An 18390-nucleotide genomic window follows, 5' to 3' on the forward strand; every position below is an offset into this window, starting at 1 on the left:
TTCTTCTTTTGTTGTGAGCCCCAGATCTGGATGCAACCCTGCAGGTGGGGTCTCACCAGAGCGGAGCAGAGGGGCAGGATCCCCTCCCTTGCCGTGCTGCCTGCATTCCTTTTGGTGCTGCCCAGGATACATTTGGCTTTCTGGGCTGTGAGTGCACATTGCTGGGTCATGTTCAGCCTCTCATCCAGGAGCACTCCCAAGTCTTTCTCCTCAGGGCTGCTCTCAATCCACTCTCTGCCCAGCCTGCGTTTGTGCTTGGAATTGTTCCCATGCAGGTGCAGGACCTTGCACTTGATCTTGTTGAACTTCATGAGCAACTTCATCCTCCTGTTTTCTTAGGACCCCTGGATGCATTTCATCCAGTCCCATAGATTTGTGCACTCCCAGGTTCCCTAGGGTGTCTCTAACCTGACTTTCTCCCGCAGCAGGTGGATCTTTGTTCTGCCAATCCCTGCCTTTGCCTTCTGCCACTTGGGTTGTGTGGCTGGAGCAGTTGCTAGTGAAGACCAAGGCTGTGGCACCAGTCCTGTTATCCCCTCTTTGTTCACCAGAGGAACAGGGAGTGTGTCAGGTTGGCAAAGGGTGCCTCTGTCTCTCAGCAGTTACCTGCTGGTGTCACCTGCCACCTTTCCTTACTGGCTCTGGTTGTTGCACAGGGAGTAGATGTGGCTGCCTCATTCAGTCCCAGCATCAATCCTGATGTGATGGGTCTTTCCTCTTCAGCACTGCAGAGCAGTGAGGTTGTTCTGCACGGGCACCTCTGACCTTAGGTGAAGTCTCTTCCTCCTCCAGGTCCTTTTTCTTGCAAGTTTCCTTGTTCCTACAGGATGTGGGGAAGGAGGTGGGCCAGGGATTGTTTTGCTGTTTTTAAGGTTGGCTCAGTTTACCAAATAATCTGTTTACCACGCTCCACGTGACTAACCTGACTCACAATTTGCTCCCACCTGGCCAATGTTTATATCATTTAGTGTCACAGTTGGTGATTTCAGATCTTCCAGATTTCTGATGAAAATTCTCTAACATTTCATGACAATAGTAATGAAATTGATATTTAGTATTGATTTATAAGGGACAGCTGGCCTAAGGGATTCAAGTGCTTAATGCCATATATTTATGTTTTGTTATTGTTTGGGATCACTTTTGAATATAAGGATATTGTATTTTTAATTAAGTGTCTCAGGAAAGACTAAAAATGGTATTTTGAAACTAAATTAATCAAAGTTAGACATTAAAATAAAGGTTTCAGAATATTCCAGATACAAAAGTATTATTTCAGTGAAATCAGATTATATTATTTTTCTGCTCTGCTAATTAACAATGGAGAGGAGTAGTTATTATGTGAAATTCCATCAGTTAAACAAGAATTCACTTGATTAATACATGCAGAATTATACATGTTAGTCAAATACTGTTTTCCTCTGAGATCCCAATAAAAAATTGATCAAAGTTTAATTACAACAGAGACCAGTTATGTTTAGATGACACTGAAAACAAGTCCTTCAAATAATGTGGATGACACAAAGAGAATCAACAATTGTCATGAGCCAAACTGGAATTCTGCAGATTTCAGCCAAATGGCTAAACAACACAGGAAAGGTGCTCTTTTGGTGATGGTACATTGTAATGAAATTACATTTTTCATTCTTTGTGGCTAATTTTATTTACAGAAGTCACCAGATGATTAGAAAGGTTTGTACAGAAGCTCTTGGATTTCATGAGAAAATTGATGACAGAAAACAGTCTGACCAATATATGCTGGATTTTGTGAACCCTGGGGGTTTGCCATGGAATTAGCTGCTTGATACTTACTTAGCCCCCCTTCTTCTCAAGAAGGAAGATTCTAACTCTGTTCTGCAGTTCTGTCATGAGGGCTGTCATTTGAGAGCTGCTTGAGGACAGGGATATTTGAGGTCTACACACAGTGTGGAAGCAGAGTAGAAAGAAGGGGATGGTGGAGAGGTCTTGGGGTTCAGGTGTCGAGGTGACCCCGAGAATGTAAAAGTCTTTTTCTCCCAGCCCATGCAGCCAAAGAAGGATTCTGACAGAGAGGCTGAGGGGACGGATGTTTGCTGAAGCAAGGGGAGTGAGGGACAAATAAACATGAGACCAGAGTAATTACCTGTTCAAATGAAGTTATTTAAATCAAAGTGTGAAAAATTAACCCAATAATTCAGATGTTGAGTTTTTACAAAGTGCATAAAAAGTTTATATACCAGCCTTCAATTCACAGTCATCACTCCTGGATGTGCTGCAATGTGTGGCATAGCTGCATTTTTTAATTTAATGTAACACAATCTGTTGGTGGCCCTTCATAAAGGTGAAGAATAGGTTGTTCTTTATTTGAGTAGTTATAAGGAAGAACTGCATGACAGTGAATGCACATTAGAGCTCAGTAAAACTCCATGGGAAAAGCATAAGCCTCAAAGCAAAAGTACTGCTATTCCTGCTTAGACCATCTGACCAAAGAAAGGTTTTCCTTCAGGAAATATATCTGGACAAAAGTCTCAGAAGTTCTAAAATAAGATTTTCTATGGTATACTGGATTTTAAGAGATATTTTATGTGCAAAAACTAAGTACTGATGGAACAACAGGAGCCCCAGGAAGGAAGCTGTGATCAAACTGGTATATTCTCCAGCAGAGATCCAATTCTAACAGGATAACGATATCTGATACTCTAGTAGCTGATTCATTTTTCCTGTAAGAAGACCTGTACTGATGTGGAGCTTATATCTACAACCATACTTGTACAGATGCAGTCATTTAGCTATTACTTTCTTGTCCAAATGCTCTGGGACATTTTGGGCTCAGCTTTGAATACAGCCATACATTCACTTTTTATGAATAAAACATCACATTAAAACGATCCCCTTCAGCAGCAAAGATTTGTCTTGAAGGTTATTTTCAAATTTTCTGTACTAATATAGCATTTTTTTGTTACCTTCACAATTTCAAAGCACACCAGAGAGCACCAAAACCAACCTGCCTCACCCACTAGTGTTCAGAGATCTATCATGGCCTCTCTTCAATTCAGCCTTTTTGTTATTAAAGTTCTTCTTTGACCAGTTTTCCAGTAAATCTTACTTTTTTTCCCCACTTTGAAAGTAAATTAAATTTACTAAGATAGCTATCCCTAATGGCATGTTTCTACTGAAGTAATCCACAGGTTACATGTATTTGAAAATTGCCATTTGCACAGAGTGAGTAGAATTAGTTATAAAAAGATTTTAAAATTCTGAATGCCAAATCTGCAATGAATATTGGGAATTTCTTTCAGCTCACAGGTTCTTATCTCTGTCAAGTACAATAAAAGGTGCCTGCTAGCAAGAAAAATATTTATTTCCTTCATTTTCTTGGAAATAGTTGTATTGTAGGGCTGACTATGGGGATCACAATCTTTTTGTTGTATATGTTATGTTTTTGCTCTCTGTAATCCTTATTGTAAAGGAATTCTTGAAAACTGAATGGGACATAAGTTATAGGCAGCTTTCTGTGGAGCCCATCCTAAACATCCCTCTCTCCACGTTGTTTATAAAAGAAAGGACTGTAACCATTTGCTGTGTGAGGACTGCCTCATTATGTATTTAAAGTTCAAGCAGTCTGGACCCTTCCTGTGGGAGTTATCAGGGGTTCAATTGTTTACTCAGTTTTTATATAAGTTTTACAATTTTATATATTCTTATCAGTAGCTGATGTAAACTGTAATTAGCTGAAAGCTAATTTGGAGCTCCTCACAGGAGTCTCATTATTCAGAAAAGTGACTTCAGCATAACCAAACTTAGCTATCTCAAGATAGCTAGTTCAAGTGGTATAACTTGCTGATATGGGTTGAACAGATCTGTGCTTATGTCATGAAGTGTGAGGATTTGTGTCTGATAAAATACTTTATTTCCTTAATTTGGTATTTTAAAGGATCTCTTAAAAGTATCATTTAAGAATGAACAAGGCATAAAGAAGCATTCAAAAGCTGGAAGATCATATTGCATGTTTTTGGTCTTTCCATCATCACTAAGTCTCTATGGCTATCTAATTGAAGCTTAGATGTCATTTCCAAAGAGCTATCTGTACTTTGTACTACACTGCACAGACCTGCGTAAGGAATAATACAACTGTATCTATCACCCCAGAAAAACAGGACACCTATATACACAGTATTGGCAGCCTTAGAGCTTTTGACATATTGCCAGGACAACCTGCAGCTCCAGTTGTGCAGTGCTCGTATGTCAAAATATTGAAATGAAAAATAAGTGGAGAACTAATTATGGATGTTATTTCAAAGTGAAGTATGGTGATTTGTTGAGATAAATAGCAAAATGAAGACCAAAATGAAGTGTTAGAAGTAAGTGTTAGAAGTGTGGAGTACATAAATTTATTACAGGCGCAATTAGTGATCACAAATATTCTACTATGGATATTTTTGGGGGAAGCAGGACACGGGCATTCCCCAGTCCTCCATGTCTTTGTGAATTTGTAGACATGGAGCTTCTTCCCCAGGTGGCCACCATGGTGCTGTCTTCAGCCTCCCTCTGGAATGGCTCTGTCCTCCTTTGGATTCACTTGTATGACATGGCTTCAATCTACCCAAGAAGCAATTTAAGCAATACAATATACTTCTTCAGTGATTTGGACACTGCACTAAATAATGCTCTGTCAGCTTTGGGATGCCACATTCTTCTAGATCAAACTATTTTGCATATTTGGCCCATAGTTGTAGATCAGTTGGAAACTCCCTAGTCTATGCAGATTTGGTAAGCATTTATTTACCAGAAATATCCTTTTATATACTATTTTATCAATGAGCAACAGGATCCAGAAGCACTAGCTCCATTCAGAAATCAATAGATGCCATCCAAGAAAATCAGTTATGGGTTAGAGAACATGGACATGTGGAGAAGGAGTGATATTTGTGAGAGATGATGTTACAGAGAGATGTACAACAGCAAAGTCACAATTGCAAAATATATGGAAGTCTCAGATGAAAACACCTCAATTAGCATGCATGGCAGGGCTGAGATGAATGGAAATTAGTAAACCTTCTCATTTGCCCAACTGCTAATCTGCCTTGAACAAGAAAAAATATATTTGAGAGCTTGAAATGTAAAGTTACATTTCTCCCTGAGTGAAACACACACTTTTTTCATTGCAAAACAATAATGAAGGGGAGAACTTCCCAGCAGAGCTGCAGCACTTCAAGTTATTTTTCTTTTTAAGGAAAGATTAGCACGTCAAAAAGCAGAGCCATGTTTTATCTTTACATTTTTAGCCTTCTCTTTATACATTAATGAGACTGCAGCTCTCTAGCGTAAGTCCCTTGGGTGTTACTTTGACTTAGCATATTTTTTAAAACCTTTTTAAATCCACAATAAAATCTTGGAACATTTATCCTACTACAGCCACAGTGGGGGGCATCAGCTGGGAGAGATGAGCTTTCAGCTAAGTGTTCATTCATGGAACTGAAGCAAGCAAGGTTCAAGATTAAATTCAAGCATCTAGCTGATGCAATAGGAGCACCTGGGATGCTCTGCTCACACTCACACCCCACATCTGGAGTCCAAAGATTTTTTCTGTTTTCATCCCAAATTCTAAAATGCAACTCAGACTTCTTACACATGATCTTTAGTTTGGTGATGTTCTCATATTTCCACAGGTCTGTATAAAGCTTTCTTCTTTTCAGCAAAACCACGAGTTGTTTTGGAAGTCATGTTGTAGAGGGCTCCTGCACCCTATTTCTGTAGCACCCTTAATTTTCATGCATGTTGTTACATTGGATGCTATCACATGAACCTTGATTAGGATTCAGAGGTGAATATTTTATTCTGTTTCAATTTTGTTTTCTGTGAGTGCATAGGACACCAAGCACAGCAGGGGCTGCAGCTCCACCAGGTGTGTGGAGCAGTGTGTGCCACTCCAGGGGACACAGCCCTGCCTCTGGGCCAGCCCAATGCCAGCTCCATGGCAGCACCCCCAGGACTAAATTTTAAGATCCTATATTGAACACTAAATGACTGCAGTTCAGCATTGCCCATTTAGTCATGAAGTGCTCTTCTGAGGACACAGACTCCAATAACTGCAATATTTTTCCCCAGAAGTTTTGGTTAACATTGACTGATAGTTTATAAGGGGGATACTGTTCTTGGTAGATTGCTTTTATTTTCCTTTCTTATATCTGATCTGGAAGTGCTTTTGCATGTTAGGGATTAATGATGTTTTGTCTAGAAGTAAATTTCAGGCAAAGGAATGGAACACAGCATTTCCTTCTTTGCATTCTTGTGACTCTTGACTGACTGTATGTGTTGTCAGGTAGAAACAGAACTGCAGTGTTAAAATTTTTGCCTATTGTATATTGTCTTAATATATACCATATGGCAGGGGACAATGCATCAGACTTTTTTATGGGTGATTTTTTTGTCATTAGAGTAAAAGTAGTAATGTGGGAGTGAATTAGTAAAATAATTTACTCTCCTGAGCTTGCCATTTTTGCTTCTTTTGGTGTGTAAAGCTTTGTATTTAGGTTTTCTTTCTAGAAATTTTTTGCTGCTGTTCATGTTTGTTAACTTGCAATATATTTTTTGAGGAGTTTTCTTTTTTATGGGTGTCATTCTGCCTTCAGTGGGCAAAAATTCAGCCTGCTGACTATGCTGCCCTTCCCTTCGTACTCAACATTGTGGTCCATTGCTGACCAGTGGGGAAGAGGCATTATGAAACTGCAAATAATTGGATCATTGCACTATTTAAGATAAACCAGGAAGCAAAAAATTACTGCATGTTTTACAAGAGAAAGGGAACAACTTCCAGACTTTATGTTTATGAAAACTGTAAAAAGAGATGTTAAATATGCATAGAAAATTAAAGCAAGCTTTTGTGTGTTTGTAGAAAAGGAATTTTTTTTTCCAAAAACACCACAAAAGACCACAAATCACAGTTCATATTTCTGTTTGATGAAAGATTCATATTTATGAGATGAAAGAAAGCATGAGCAATGTATATCAGGAAAACAGTTTCACACTCCAGCTTTGCTGAGTACCTGAATACCAAAGTTCTGCCTCTATTGCCCCTGTGCTTTTCCCTGGTGTCAGTGAGGTGAGGCTGACTGAGGTCACCCTGATGGGGTCAGTCAGGTGCTGGGGAGGGATGAGGTCTCAGCCAGGCTGGCTGTCCCTCTGGGCTCCCACATCCTGCTGCTGGTACACAGCACACAGAGCACACTCACCCTCCCAGGAATGCTTTAGCCCAGACCTAATGCCTTCTAAAAGTTATCAATGCTATAAAAGCTGCATTTATACTATAAAATTTATAAATTTAATTGATCTGTGGCCTTAGAGGAGGAAAATCTGTCAGTTTTTTCCTGATACAACAAAATATCTGTGGAACATACAGGTGCTATACAGGACTGTGCTTTCTTCCACAGTAATTTGATCTGGACAGAGATACTGGTGCATTTCAGCCAGCAGCATTGAGTTTCTGCATGGTTTAAGAAAAAAAAAAGGACTCCTGGAGACTGACAATTTTAATTTTAAATCCATAATACCATTTTTCCAGCTCCACTTCTCCCTTACCTCTCCCACCAACTTGGTCAGTGATTCCTCTGCTCGCTTCACCCCTTTGCAGAGGTTGAGAATGGCCATGGTGCTCATTATACAACTTTACAGTTCTGGATTTTGTATTTATGAATTCTGAGGAATTTGTAGCAAACCAGCACTACTGTGTCATTGGTGTCAGCTGCAGAAAAAAGGCAAACATCCTGGCTCTTGTTCACAGTTACAGACACTGCAGGTACAAATGGCACATGTGTTAGTGATTGGCCATGTATAAATGTATGAAGATAAAACCACAGTCTGTCATTACCTCAGCTGGTCTTTCCCTCACAGCTGCATCTCTCCTGCCTGCATGCCATCTTTCCAGAGCAGATAGGCTATTGGGAGCCTCAGATTTCCCAAATGTCTCCCAGAGACTGTGAGACTGGCTGTGTCACAGGTCACTTCAGTGTCCCTACAGAGGTCACCCTAATGGAGGTATTGCTGAGGCTGCTGCAAGCCCAGCTGTGGGAAGGGGGATCGTGAGACTCAGAGCACCTCCAGAACTGCTCCTCTGAATGGAAAGTGCCTCTTGTCTCCAGCTCTGTGGACATGTTGCAGTTGATACTGGTGAGGGACAAACCATGGCTTCTGTACACATCATAGTTTTACTCCACACTCCAACTACAGTGAGACACTAGCTCACTTTCCAGCCCTTCCCCACCCCATGGGATGGGAAGAGAATCAGAAAAAGGTAAAACTCTTGGGCTGAGATGAGAACAGTTTAATAACTGAAATAAAGCAAAATGTAATAATAATGAAAATGAAAAATGAAGAGAGGAATAAAACCCAAGGGAAAAAAACCAAACAGTGCCAATACAATTGCTCACCACCTGCTGACCAATGTCCCTCCCATCCCTGAGCAGAAATTGGCAACTTCTGGCCAAGTCCCCCTATTTATAGGCTGGACATGACATCCTATAGTATGGAATATCCCTTTGTCCAGTTTGGGTCAGCCGCCCTGGCCATGCCCCCTCCTGGTTTCTTGTGCACCTGCTCCCTGGCAGAGCACGAGACTCTGAAAGTCCTTGACTTAGGGGTCAGCCCTACTGAGCAACTGAAATATCAGTGTGTTATCAATGTTGTTCTCATATTTAATCCAAACACAGCACTAGGAAGAAAATCAACTCTATCCCAGCTAACCCAGACAACACAATATGATTTCAAGTTGACTCAGATCATCTGAGATAAGGAATTGGGGGATAAAACAGGATAGCTTCCATAACAACATCACTCCAAAACAGGAAGAGATGTCTGCATAAGATAAATACTCCATCTGGAAAGATTTATATGGAAGTCCCTCTGGTTTCATTATGTAGTTATCATTATTGATTAGTTTGACTGACTTAATTTGCCTTGGAGGAAACTATCAATTTTAAAGCACAGAGTTCACAGTAATGTTGATAACACAGATATAAGGAGTAATTAGGGACAGGGCAAGTGCAGCCAGGATAGGAGGTGCAGAGTGGCTCCTGTAGTGACTGAGGCACTGACGGCAACGCGGGCAAACGATCAAAATAGGGGAAATGCGTTAGGGGCAGATTGCTGCCAGAAACCATTAAGTTAATTTTGAGTAAATTAAAGAGAGACTTAGGCTTTTGTAGGTAAAGCCATTATTGTAATTAGTCATGCTAGGCTATGGAAGAGCAAACAGGACACCAGGAGATGTTACCAGCAGCCATATAGAAGGGATGTTGTCACTGCAAACCACTCGGACCAGCTCAGCTGAGTCTGGGGTGAAGAATATTAAAAAAAAAAAAAAAAAACCTTGCTGCTTTCTAGGTACATTCTAGGTCCAATCAGGATGCATGTGTTTATAGATGAGTACTGGGCAGTTACAATTTTACTGCCCTGTATACTGAATTTCTAGTTATTGCACAGTAGTGTGCCATTTGATGTTCCTTGCTCTGGTCAGCAGGGAGGTTTGGTTGGTTCATGGCTCTGTTTAAGTGAGTGAGTCAGGATGGTGTTGTCAGTTGTAAGACAGCTGATTCACAGTTTCACCTTTACTAAAGCAAATTCAGGGCAATTCCAGGGGCTCCAGTGCTGCTTTGGTGAATTGTCACTGCTGTAAGGAGAAGGATGTGGTTACTGCTGGCTCTGACAATAAGTCTGGTGGGAACAAATGTCTGATGTGATAACAAGGTGTCCCTTTGTCACATTTGTCACTGGTATAAGTCCTACCAAGCAGAGTGTGTCATGTTTGGCTCATAAGACAAAGGTTTATGTCTCCAAAGTGGAAAGATTCAGAACAATGCTATATTTTTTGGAAGTTGTTTGAGAGCTCTCATATGCATGAGAAACCAGTCAAATGCAGTAACAATAAAAAAAAAAAAAAAAAAAAAAAGTGGATGCAAACCAGAGACAATTGCTTTCCTTCAACAGAATAAACTAGAATTTGGTGCTAAAATAGAAACTGTGAAAAGTACAGAATGAAGGTATCAGCCTAACACGTCTATAAAAAAATATATATATAAATTGCTATTATAAAACATACTGGGACTATTAAGAAAACATTTTAAATAGATTTTGGCTCAAGCCTTTAGAAATAGATTTTTTTCTTCTTCTATATTTCAGCAACACAGTGACTTATTAACATTTTCTATTTATATTACTGCTGGTCCCTGTTTACTGTTACTAAATCTACTTGCCTTGGAGCACTTAGTGTTGCTCTCTATGGAGCACTTAGATTTCAGCAGTAAAGTGTCTTCTCATCCCTTCTAACAATGACCTGAAACCACCAACATGCTGCAGACCAGGGTCTCACCACCCCATTCCCCTGACTCATGGAGCCAAATCACACATTACACAAGGGACTGAATCAGTGTTCTGGGAATTTTGCTATAGAAGGGGGATATTCTCTGCCCCATTCTCCACAATTTCCATATGTGTAGCTCCTGTTAGGTTTAATGAGACCAGTACTCATAAATCCCCGAGATGAAATTATAACCCTAAGTAGGTTCTAACAAAAGGTGCTAAAAAGTTTTGATTAACAATCCCTTTAAAGGAGAACATTAAAAAGGAGATTAAACAAAAATATATCCTCCCTTTCAAAGCAAATTTTCAAAATCTGTTCATTAGTGGTTCATTCCTGCAAACCTCTGTTTCTAGTGAAGGGCTGACTTCAGCAAATATTCACAAATGTGGATATAAAGCACTTCTCTTGTAGGCACCTAAAAGCCCTAAACTGAACTGTTTCCCTGAAGCCCAATTTGGGAATGTAATTCAAATGTGAACTTGCAATAAATTATTGTTTTCAGAACTATAAAGGAAATACATTTAAATTTTACATTTGGGGGAAAAGTTTATAAAACCCATGCTTCTTATCTCAAGTGTGAGTCACTTCAGCACACTGGTAACCTCTGAAGAATCAGGTTGCTCTGTTCAGGCTCTGGTTGTCTCCTGACCACAGAAGGACTTACGGATTTTAGAGACAGACTTTGTTAGGCTGTTTTACACGTATCTGGCTTTTCCCTAGTGCTCTGATTAACATGTGGATGGTATTTTCCCCCCAGCATTGCATATAGTGAAAGGATTTATTATTTAATAGTGAAGCAGTAGGAATAATAATAATGAAACAAACACCTGACTTCAAGAAAGATAAAGATAACATATTGCTGGGTGGGAGAATGTTGGTTGCTGGTCTTTTCTTGCTTCATACTCTTTAATAATTTATCAAACCATCCTGACCCTTAATTGATCACAGGGGCTACCAAGTGCTTTAGCAGTCTGTTACGCTCTGTCAAATGAAATGTGTTTTTTCCTGTGAAGCAGAATGAAATCACCCCCCAAAAATCAATTGGCAACAGCATATTTCATCTGGGTGGGTGCAGTTCACTTAGGGCCATATTCTGCACTTTTACTCCAGTTGAAAGGAACATGTATGTGTAATTTAGAAACCTTTAGCTGGCTACTTGCTTGGGTAGAAACTGCATGAGCTCACAACTGTACCTTTGTATTCATGCTTTAGAAATTATAGTTACCAGTTCCAGATATTTTTTACTCACAATGTTCCCTTTTAACATAGAGTATTAATGTTTTCCTTAAACAGTTTGGTGGGAAATTTTTTTAAGACAAAACCCACCAAAAACAAGAAGCAATTTGATTTTCTTCCCCTCACTAGTTCTAAAATTTTAAGACTTATATTGCAGGGCCCTGAAAGGGGTTCATAACTGTTCAAGGATGTTGCTCAAATATTCTTCCAATAACTAAAACTACGACATTATTTCACTCTCATTCAGTGAAAACATATAATTCATTTTTATGTATGTGTACAGCTAAGTCTCAAAAAAGGTCCTTTAAACATCTGAAGATACATAGGACAAAGGGCGGTTCCTACCTCTCAAAATGTGGTCTTAAAGCTGCAGCTTTAGCAGCTGTAAATAGCACTTCATGTCTATATACATTTAGATTTTATCCTAAAATGTTCCTTAAGGTCTCCACTTGGCTTTCTGTGAGTTCAGGTCTTGCCAGCCACCAGTCCAGCTGTGCTGGGGCCTCTCCTGCACCTCAAATAATGTGGTTTCCCCTGAACTTGCAGAAGACCTTGGTTCTGCAGCAGTCCTGGAGACCTGTTCTAGAGGGATTTTACTGAGGAACCAGGCTCCTTGTTAACAGCCACGAAGTTGTCACTTGTCCCAGCACTCCTGCATCTGAGTGGTGTGGTTTTCCATGTGACAGGAGAGCAGGGGCACCTCTCTGCATAAATGATCTTCAGTTTCATGGAGAGGATGTGCTTTTGGAAAGTAGAGACCATGGGCATGAGCTCCCTGCCAAAGTGATTACTTTAATTGATAATAATTTTAATAAGGCCACCAGCATCTTTCTATTTTGAAAAAAAATTAATCATCCTACTTTTCCTCTCAGAAAAAGTCCCTGGTGCTGCATGGGGAGAACAAATAGCAAGCCCTGGTTTGGCCATTTTAGCATGGGATTCAGCATAGGAAGTGCTTTCAGGCAATAGTCACTTTTGCATCTTTCCCTGCTTTGCAACATCAGACAGAACTGTGCTTACCTTATGCATTTGTGGATCACCCTTTGAGATGCTAGAGCCTGGATAGAGAATGTAGTCTTCCAGGTCTGTTTCCCAAGAGAAAAGATGGTTCCATGGACTTGGTTCTTTATTTTTGCATAATACAAAATCTAATTTGGGAATGTTTATTTCTGACTCAAATTTATTACCTCCTAATCAGGAATTATTGCTTTCTCAAAGATGCCAGAGCTATTTTGTTATTTGGAGCTTTTTGTTCATGGAATTTCATCAATATTTTATGTTTGGCATTTCGCTCTCACTTTCACATCTCTTTGAAAATTGAAGCATGTAGCAGATAATCAGTTTAGAAGCAGCAAAGACAAAATGTGTTCATTCATTTTATATTGGTATTTAACATTCACTCTCTTGTTTAATATGATACTCAATTCATATAATAAATAGAAAATGGTATCCTACCTACCATCGGGTTCATCACTGGAAATTCTGTTGAGCCTTAGCTATAATGAAGGGTTTACCAAGGACCTCGACATGCAGATGGGCTCCTTGTATGAACTTCTGGTTTAGAAAACTGTTTCCTAAGGAGTAAACATTAGTACAGAACATTATGTAGTTACATAACACAGAGCTATTGCAGATCCATGTTTCTCAGACTTACAAAGCAGAGAAGGATGGGACTGTCCTGCATTTGTCTGTACCATTAGATGCTTCCCAAGCTCTATCAGTAGGAAAGAACATCTTTTGTCTTCCAGAGGCCCAAATGGAAGAATGACTGCTATAATCTATGGTTGTCCCTTTTGGAGAAGCTACACAACAAGGTGAAAGTAATAATGAGTTCAGGATCAACACCTGAATTTGGGCATTTGTGGACCACCATTTTCACATCTTGCTCACCTTTGTGTATGATGTCTTATAAAAGAAGAAAAATATTTCCCTGCATTAGCTGTTGCAACCCTACTAGCAGTTCTGATTATTAATAAAATAATTTTAAACATTTAAAGATTGAAGTGATGTATTTATCATCTGATTTACCTAAGCTTTTCCTTCCACTATTTTTCTCTATCCCTGCATTTATTGTATTAATTTTATCCCTTGAAACTACCTCTTCACATAGAAGTTCTTTGATTCAGTGACTGTAGGTAGCGTATTGAGTAGAGCTAAGCACGTTTTGCTTAAAGTTTACACAATAAAAACAGCTGCTGACTTCCCTCTTGAGAGAGACTGAAAATGTCTAATATCTGTCCTAGCAGAGCTGTTGGCAAGTACAAGGCGTATCTGGGATTTGAATGGTTGTAATGGTTACACTGATCATACTGAGACTCCTAAAGTCTCAGAAATTTTAGGGGATGGAGAATCTAGAAATGTCATTACAAGGAGTGCCCGCTGTAAAAACTAAGGCAAAAGGAGTTCAGAAAGATGCTAACAGCTTCTTTGCATGCAGCATATTTTAGAGCTGTGGATGGGTGCCTCTCACAAAACTTTGAACATTTCAGTATTCATTAAGTCACATGGAAATACTTGATTTTTTTCTGAAGTGTTTATAGAGTTTTATACAGGATGATCTTAAAATTTTACCTAAAGATTATTAGTTTTGTGAGACTTGTGAGACTTTGTGAACTAGACTTGAATGTACATAGTTGCACTGGTCACCAGGGTGTGAGGGAGACACCAACATACAATATTGACATGAGCCATTCTGAAGCTGTCAGAGGAACATACAGGATTCAGTTTTGTTCTTAGAGCTGCTGTATAATCAGGCTTGTCTCATAGGCATTCAAATTTTTTGTAGCAGATTTTTTTTTTTCACTTTTGTACTTTGATTTACTATGGGGCAAACATGCAATCTGAGAAGCAGCTTACCAGTTTGGAGAGGGGCTGGGGAAGGGTGGAGTTGCATTCCACAATAAGGAACTGCAAAAAGACTGAAAGCAAAAAGGTGGAATAATATCCTTTGCCTTTAATTTAGCAAGTTCTTAGGATCAGTTAAATTTTCCATTGTTTTTTGCATTTTTATCATTTTTTGTTCACCTTTTCAATGGGAAACCTTGGAATTAAAGCATCAAAACGTTTTTTAGTATTGCTGTAACTCAGTGAAGTTTCATTATTTAATTGTTGTTAAATGTTCTGAAGGCTCTGAACTCCTAAATGGTGTTGATATACTCAGTAAAGATCCAGCAGATGAGGAGGGTTGTTTTTATTGTAATAATATAACAATCAATTATTAATAAAATATAAATCTAACATGGTGATAAAATTATAAAATTGGGATTTGAATGATTGATGTACTATTCATTGGCTTTTTTCTGAAAAAAGGATTGAATTACTTGGGATTCTTTCCTTGTTTAGAATTTATTCTAGTAGCTGCAAAATTGTTCTTTTTTTAAACTGTAAATCAAAGGAAAAAGAAATTCTCCACAGATGTTGTATGTGTTTGATGTATTAGGCACATTTTTGCAGTATACTGCCTGAAATCTAGGGAATTCATTAACTCACAAGTTGCTGCCAAGGAGGGAAGCAGTCACATTTCCCAGGCTGCTCTGGCTGTCTCCTGGCTGGGGGATGTGTTAGGGCAGCCTTTGTCCTCCCTTGTATTTGGCTGGCTCTGGAGAAAGGGGAATTTCTTCAAACTGAAGGGCTGTTCCTGCTGCTCCCCTGACAGCATCAGTTATTTAATTACGCTGTTAGTGTGAGGCTGGTTGTTTCCCATAGCCAGGGATGATGGCAGATGAGAGCTGGTGCCCTGCAGCAGCCCAGACCCCAGCCCACAGCACTGAGTCACTGGCTTTAGCACAGACCTCAGAGGGAGGGACAGGCTTTGGGAAGTATCAGAGTTACCACCTGGGCAAAGCAAAGCAGTTGCCTAAATAGCCTTTGCTCTGTGAGGAACCTCTCTGGGCATATTTTTGGACACACCTGTCCGAGCAGAGCACTGCTGCAGGACTTCAGCACTGAGAGCAGGGCAGTGAGCCTGGGCACCAGGCAACTGGATTCCTTAAGGATTTCACTGCCACCCCTCTCAATTAACGAAGAAAGGCAAAAAAAGCATGGCAAGAAATGGTCAAACTCCATCTGTATCTAGTCTCTTGTAATAAGAGTCAGTAAAATACCATCACTCTGGATTCCCCTACTACTGATCTCCAGAAAACAGGCTCCGTTCAGGAGAGCTTGAGCCTTCTCTGTGACTACCCTGACAAGATGAGCTTCAGCTTCACTTGGGGATTTGAGCTCTGTGTAAATGACTGAAAATCTCATGTGGATTTTCAGTGGGGAACTAACTAAAAAACCCTGAATGAGGAGGTTGTGGTTGTTTGTAAAAATACAGGCATCACTACTGTCACCTGCTGCCTCCTGTCACTCTTGGGATGGATCACTTAAATTCACTGTGGCTCATTTCTCCTGCCCAAAAACTGAAGCTGGTTTAGAATTTCATAGCACTGAGGATAAATAACATCCATAACCTTGAGCTATAGTCTGTCATCCTCACCAGTACCTGACTAGGATTTCAGACATTGCTTTTTGTCTATAAAATGTGAAATTGTTTGCTTGTGAGCCAGCTCCCACTCCATGCAAGGTGCTGCTGGCATCCAATCCTCCGGGACACCGGGCGGAGCGGTGTGTTTGCATTAGGAAGGATTTATTCCCCTCCTTGATGTAAACCTCTCACTTGCAAACTCCTTCCACCTCTGGATCTCTGGGGGCTTATGAGAAATTGCTGCATTCACATTACAGGAGAATCCCCAAAAGCCCAGTTAAATAAAGGATTCTGAGACTCAGAATGTGGTTGATGGTAACTGGGAGTAGGGCTGTGGCTGAGCCTCATCCCCAGTGGGCTCAGCTGTGAGCAGCAGGTGAGCAGCACTGACAGCAATGAGCCAGGGAGTGCCCAGGAGCACTGAGCAGCACCAAAGGGAGCAGAGGGCAACAGGGGCAGTGCTTGAACACGAGGGGATAAAAGGTTGGGCTAAAGAGCAAGAAGGCCAGATGGTTGCAGCCTTCTGGAGTGATAAGATGGTATTCTGTATAGGCAGACACCTGAAGCCTTCTGAAGTGGTAAGGTGTTACTCTGTATGGGTTGAAGCTTTCCAAAGTTGTATGACAATACTCTGTGTATTGTAGCTGCTTCAACTGTGGCATGTGCTATGATATATGCTGTAATAAGAGATGGGGTTTATTTCTCTGTTGTTGTTTGAATTGCAACAAGTAAATTTGGGAAATACCAACCACAATAAACTTTGAGATGCAATCACCAAATAGCCGACAGTGACCTTTTTTGAGCTCAGCATTCCCTGCTCCCATTGCCTTTTCCTTTTGATCCTATTAGCAGTGTTTCAGCCCATGTCACTGTTTTTTGAAATGAAGGTTCAATACTTGAAGTAACTTGGAGCAAGGCATTCTCTTCTGATAACTGTGTTTAAAAGAATAGTTTCATCATTTACTCTTTCATGTAGTAGGAGTAAAGGTGTAGTGATCTATTCTTGTAAGATTACCTTTCTTTAAGCCAAAGGGTGTCAAACAAACAACCAAGTTTGCACTACTTTGTAGGAAACTACAAAAGGGCTCCAAGGGGAGAAAGATTGCTGTCAGACATTGTTTTTACATTAAAAACAGTTCTTTTGTCTAATGTTGAACTACAGTGAATTCCAGAGGGAGGGATTAATAGGTGGCATTTACACTCACTCATGTATTAGAAGCGTGTATGAAAAATCAAAAGAATGTGTGCTGGTAAAACTGTGGAAGGTTGCTGCTTTTATTTCAGATCAGAAGTTTGTGAATCTGGAGTTCATCTATTTTTCCTGAATAGATGTCTACTAATAGATAATACCCTTCTCTGAGAGCTGCATTTTTCTTCAGGTGTTATTTTCTTTTAGATCTGTAATGGGTGTAAATGAGGGAATAACTGATTTACAGTAGCTGTGATCCAGCTCCTTCAAAAATGCAAATAATTCTTCTGGTATTGGCCTCATGAAGACTAATAGCAGTAAATACATGGAGCCTTGCAGTAAATGCAAAGTCAGCCTTGGCTCAGGCAAAGGCCAGCTCCAGGATTTTCATTGGCATTAATTCTAATTACTTGATGGCATACCCCTGGGGTTTTTTTCATTCTGTGTTGCCTTGATGAAACACATGGCAGATGCATTTCTCGGTCTGTTAGCACCTTGCAATGAGCCATTAACACGTGTTACTGTTTCCCTCCTCTGTGTCTTTCTCCTAGGAATTATGTCTGACCACCAGTTTGGAAACCAGTTCATGTGCAGCGTGGTTGCATCCCATGTGAGCCATCTCCCAACCACCAACCTCAGCTTTGTTTGGATTGCTCCGCCTGCAGGGACGGGCTGTGTCAACTTCATGTAGGTATTCACACAGAGCCATGGGCAGATACTCACTCTGGAGATGATGGAACCATCCAACCCACTCACACTGTCTGAATAAAAGAGTCAGAGTGCACTGCCAGGTGTAGACTGCAATTTGAAGTAAGAATATTGAGTTCTTCCTGGCTGAAATGTTTCTATGCATTTTGGGACTTCTTAGTTTCAAGGCATGTAGGACGTCTAGCATTTAAAAGAAATGGATTCTTAGTAATTAATCATATAATTGATCCTTTAAGCATATAGCCTATTTGCACTGTTACAGCCTTGTAAGTATTGCATTTAATATAAGTTGGAACATCACACAAATATATTATTCATATTGTAAGCATCAGTATAAAATGCAAGTATTTGAGAGTAGCTATACTCAAGTATTTACTGTTCCTAATTTTAGACACTCTGAACTTCTGATGAACCAAAAATGATCAAGAGGTTTTTTTGGCTATTTGTTTGAAAGACAGA

General features: G+C 39.9%; 1 protein-coding gene across 3 annotated transcripts in view; it reads left to right on the forward strand.

Annotated features, from left to right (window-relative positions):
* RELN (reelin) overlaps positions 1-18390 on the forward strand; it is a 277724-nt gene that overhangs the window by 61670 nt on the left and 197664 nt on the right. For all 3 annotated transcript variants that reach the window (XM_077783642.1, XM_077783643.1, XM_031507057.2), the window contains exon 3: positions 17775-17910. In XM_077783642.1, the coding sequence (XP_077639768.1) occupies positions 17775-17910 (136 nt within the window). The remainder of the gene's footprint in view (positions 1-17774; positions 17911-18390) is intronic.

This window comes from Lonchura striata, chromosome 5 (assembly GCF_046129695.1).
Source record: "Lonchura striata isolate bLonStr1 chromosome 5, bLonStr1.mat, whole genome shotgun sequence".
Classification (NCBI taxonomy): domain Eukaryota; kingdom Metazoa; phylum Chordata; class Aves; order Passeriformes; family Estrildidae; genus Lonchura; species Lonchura striata.